The 4,642-nt window shown below is 43.0% G+C and overlaps 1 protein-coding gene across 1 annotated transcript; it reads left to right on the top strand.

Annotated features, from left to right (window-relative positions):
* The first annotated feature begins 988 nt into the window (after window positions 1–988).
* On the top strand, window positions 989–3,419 carry LOC132225816 (ganglioside GM2 activator-like). The gene is made up of 2 exons (XM_059680788.1): window positions 989–1,308; window positions 3,239–3,419. The coding sequence occupies exons 1-2, from the start codon at window positions 989–991 to the stop codon at window positions 3,417–3,419; spliced, it is 501 nt and encodes a 166-aa protein (XP_059536771.1).
* Window positions 3,420–4,642: the final 1,223 nt, after the last annotated feature.

Below are 4,642 nucleotides of genomic sequence, written 5' to 3'. Positions count from 1 at the left end.
TCAAAGACAGAAAATGAAGTATAATCCGGCATTTCAAGCTAATAATGAGGTAAGGCACTTGGGGCTTTACAAGGGAGGAAGGTCATTCCCAGGATGATAAGATAAGCTGTTCAGTAATTAGAAGTTTTCCCTGCCCTAAAGATGAGCCATAAAAAGTTGTTTCTGGTGATAACTCATTATGGGCAAGGCCCCTAACTAAAGTCCTTTAAGGAGGAGATTAAAAAATTTTATATGCCTGCAGGGTCTGGATTGCCTTCAACTCAAAATAATCCATATGTCAAAGTGGCACATCTTGGGGAGGCCTCTTCTGAACCCCGTCAGTCCTGCTTTTGAAACTTTCTGAGATGTCTCATATTCCAGAAGCTGAGTGGATAAATTGCTCCATATCTCATTACACCGGTCTCAGTCTTGAGAATAGGTCAGTTCAGTTCATTAGTATGTCTCATTTCAGGAGGTAGTGATGCAGGTGGGTTCCCCAAGCTAGGCTTCCTGTGCAAGCAATCAGGTATCTAATAAGAGGCATCTCTATGGGGAAAAAGTGGTTAATAATTGAAACATACTATAATCCTGGTTTCTGAGTTCCAAAGGCATGCAGCCAAGATTTCTAGCTGTCTGGCTTGAAGTGTTTTCAGATAGGGTGAAGGCAGGAAGTGACAATCTGAAAGATTTTCCTGGCCTGCAGCTTGAATGTCTGGTGATCTTATGAAAACAGGCACAAAGGTTGTCCGTATATGAGCTGTTGTGGGGATTTCTCTGACGTTTATATCAAGTTCTCTCATGTTAGCTTACAAGCCTTTGAGAAAAGGCCAGTTTTAGTTCTCAGTGATTCCAAGACAAATGATGGGAGGATAATTAGAAATATTACTTTGGAGCATCATAGCCATATGTTGGAGGAAACTAGAAGAATTCAAAATCCAATTCAGTTTGCAGGTAGAAACAAAACCTCAGACAACAATGGGTAGTTATTTTGGTGCAGACACACTTTGCAATGATGCCCCAGATGCAGGCTTTGTTGTTGATCACCCTGGGCTTGCCTCTTGCTTCAACCCTTGCAAAAGACTTTCTAAAACAGCCATTCCACCTCAGGAGCCTTGTCTGGGGAAACTGTGAGGAGGGGAAGGACCCTGTGGTGATCAAAAGCCTGATTGTGCAACCTAACCTCATTGTCCATACTGGGAGTGTGACTGTCAGTGCCCAAACCCAGACGAGTGTAACCCTTGATGCTCCTCAGAAGGTGCAGTTAACTGTGCAGAAAGAAATGGCCAGCTTCTGGGTCAAAGTCCTGCGTGTGAAACAAATTGGTATATGAAAAAATAGGGCGGAGAACCAAGATGGCAGCATAGGTTAACGCCGGAGTTTGCTGCTTTGAACAACTACTTCAAAAGTGAAACTAAAACACGGAACGGACATCACCCAGAACCACAGGAACGCTGGCTGAGTGGAAGTCCTACAACTAGGAGGAAAGAGAAACGCATACGGACACTCAGAGGAGGCGCAGTGCTGAAGTCAAATTCTGAGGTGCGGAGTGCACGGAGCGGGCTGGCGGCGGAGGGCGTGGTTGTTGTTTTCAATCGGGAGGGAGTCACAGACTCTGAGCACCAGATCCGGGCGAGTCCTTAGGGACCCAGACTCAAACAGGAGAAGCGGGACTGTCTGGCTTCGGTCAGAGCGAATGCAGCTTTCTCTCCGAGCTTTGCAGCGGGTGCTGGGACTCAGAGAGGCAGAGCCCCTGGGGACAGGACTGAGAGCCGCCATAACTGCTCTCTCCGGCCCACCCTGTTGATCCTGTGCGACCCGCCCCGCCCAAGCCCTGCACAGAGGCATTTGCCGGATAGCCTCAGGCAAAGGCTAGATTAGCACCTCCCTAGAGGACAGAAGTTCTCTCACTGCTGACACAGCTGATTCTCATAGCCACTTGGCCTGGAGGTCAAACCCTCCCTGGAATTAGCTACAACAATCAAGATTTATCTATAAGACTGTGAACAAAGACCACTAGGGGGTGCACCAAGGAAGCATAACAAAATGCGGAGACAAAGAAACAGGACAAAAATGTCAATGGAAGATATAGAGTTCAGAACCACACTTTTAAGGTCTCTCAAGAACTGTTTAGAAGCTGTCGATAAACTTAATGAGATCTACACGAAAACTAATAAGACCCTCGATCTTATATTGGGGAACCAACTAGAAATTAAGCATACACGGACTGAAATAACGAATATTATACAGACGCCCGACAGCAGACCAGAGGAGCGCAAGAATCAAGTCAATGATTTGAAATGCGAGGAAGCAAAAAACATCCAACCGGAAAAGCAAAATGAAAAAAGAATCCAAAAATGCGAGGATAGTGTAAGGAGCCTCTGGGACAGCTTCAAGCGTACCAACATCAGAATTATAGGGGTGCCAGAAGATGAGAGAGAGCAAGATATTGAAAACCTATTTGAAGAAATAATGACAGAAAACTTCCCTCACCTGGTGAAAGAAATGGACTTACAGGTCCAAGAAGCGCAGAGAACCCCAAACAAAAGGAATCCAAAGAGGACCACACCAAGACACATCATAATTAAAATGCCAAGAGCAAAAGATAAAGAGAGAATCTTAAAAACAGCAAGAGAAAGAAACTCAGTTACCTACAAGGGAATACCCATACGACTGTCAGCTGATTTCTCAACAGAAACTTTGCAGGCCAGAAGGGAGTGGCAAGAAATATTCAAAGTGATGAATACCAAGAACCTACAACCAAGATTACTTTATCCAGCAAAGCTATCATTCAGAATTGAAGGTCAGATAAAGAGCTTCACAGATAAGGAAAAGCTAAAGGAGTTCATCACCACCAAACCAGGATTATATGAAATGCTGAAAGGTATCCTTTAAGAAGAGGAAGAGGAAGAAAAAGGTAAAGATACACATTATGAACAACAAATATGCATCTATCAACAAGTGAATCTAAGAATCAAGTGAATTAATAATCTGATGAACAGAATGAACTGTTGATTATAATAGAATCAGGGACATAGAAAGGGAATGGACTGACTATTCTTGGGGGGGAAAGGGGTGTGGGAGATGTGGGAAGAGACTGGACAAAAATCATGCACCTATGGATGAGGACAGTGGGTGGGGAGTGAGGGCGGAGGGTGGGGAGGGAACTGGGAGGAGGGGAGTTATGGGGGGGAAAAAAAGAGGAACAAATGTAATAATCTGAACAATAAAGATTTAATTAAAAAAAAATTGGTATATGAATCTATGACAGCCTCTGTGATATATTTGACATTTGTATTCCCCCTGGAGGCTTCTCCCCAGAGTCCCTGCGCAGCTATGCGCTTCCCTGCCAGTGTCCCTTCAAAGAAGGCATCTACTCACTGCCCAAGAGGGAAACCACCCTGCCCCACCTGGAGCTGCCTGGCTGGAGCTACCACAGCTAGAGCATCCTAAGCAGTGGTGAGAATGGCCTGGGCTGTTTCAAGATCAATGTCTCCCTAAAGGCATATGATGTGATACTAGCTACAGGATAGTGATGATGTGTGAGAGAGGTGTCCCTCTTCCTCTGTCTTGCATTTGCTAAGGCCAAATTCTAATTCTGTATTATCCTCTAAGCCCCTTTCTACAATGATGCCACTCCCCATGCTGAAAATCACTTTGTGCCTCATACATTTTAGTTGTGGGCAAGGGAAGATGAGCTCGGCAGTTCTTGATAGCCTGAGACATTTTACCAGGGTGGCCACTTTATTTTCCTCCTCACCCCTATGGCTTTCTTTGTAAGAGCTTAACTCACTTTCTAAACAGTAAAAAAATAGGACCAGCATGTTTGTGACGCCAAGTTCAGAATGACACAGTCTTATTTGCCTAAAGTACCTTTAAAATTTTCTCATTAAATTTTTGTCACTGACTTAAAAGCAAGAAGAAGGAGGAGGAGGAGGAGGAGGAGGAGGAGGAGGAGGAGAAGAAGAAGAAGAAGAAGAAGAAGAAGAAGAAGAAGAAGAAGAAGAAGAAGAAGAAGAAGAAGAAGAAGAAGAAGAAGAAGGAGAAGAAGGGCATTGGAGACTAGTATCCACAAAGATATATAATTTTTCTCTCTAAAATCACCCTCATTTTTAACAAAAAGAGCCAAATTAAGACTAATTTACTTATAAAATAATTTCCCATAATCTCGACCTGTTATTTTAATAAATATAGGAATAGCAATATAAGCTCTTTTAAATGGGCTTTGCTGGAATTTTTCATAAGAAATCTCCAGATTGAACTTTGGAGTTCAATCTGGAGATTTCTTATGAAAAGTCAAGGCCAAGATTTGCCATCAGACTTTGCCTGCAACACTCAAAGTTTTGGGTGAGTTCCTCTATTCCTAAGGTACCCAAAATATCTTGAGATTCCTGTACATGCTTGGAAGATACCTTCTTTACTCACCAGGTAAGGCTGCTGAAAACCCTGTGAGCAAGGTACAAGGCTATTTCCAATGGATTTTTTGGCTTCCATGAGTGAATCTTAATTATTTAAAGCTGTCTGGTCATATCTGAATCTATGCATATTTCTTCCAAATATGATATTCCAGTCAGAGTCTTGATAATATTACCAATTTCCAATTGTGACCTGAGTATTCTTATTTCTAGCATTGTGTTGAAGGGATCAAGTAAGGATAAAAAGAAAA

This window comes from Myotis daubentonii, chromosome 1 (genome assembly GCF_963259705.1).
Source record: "Myotis daubentonii chromosome 1, mMyoDau2.1, whole genome shotgun sequence".
NCBI lineage: Eukaryota > Metazoa > Chordata > Mammalia > Chiroptera > Vespertilionidae > Myotis > Myotis daubentonii.
This window is presented reverse-complemented; position numbering and strand designations above follow the sequence as displayed.

Coding starts and splice junctions, on each gene's coding strand:
- LOC132225816 (XM_059680788.1), top strand. CDS start 989: ATGATGCCCCAGATGCAGGCTTTGTTGTTGATCACCCTGGGCTTGCCT. Junction 1,309..3,238: donor GTGAAACAAATTGGTATATG/AAAAAATAGGGC, acceptor TGGTATATGAAT/CTATGACAGCCTCTGTGATA.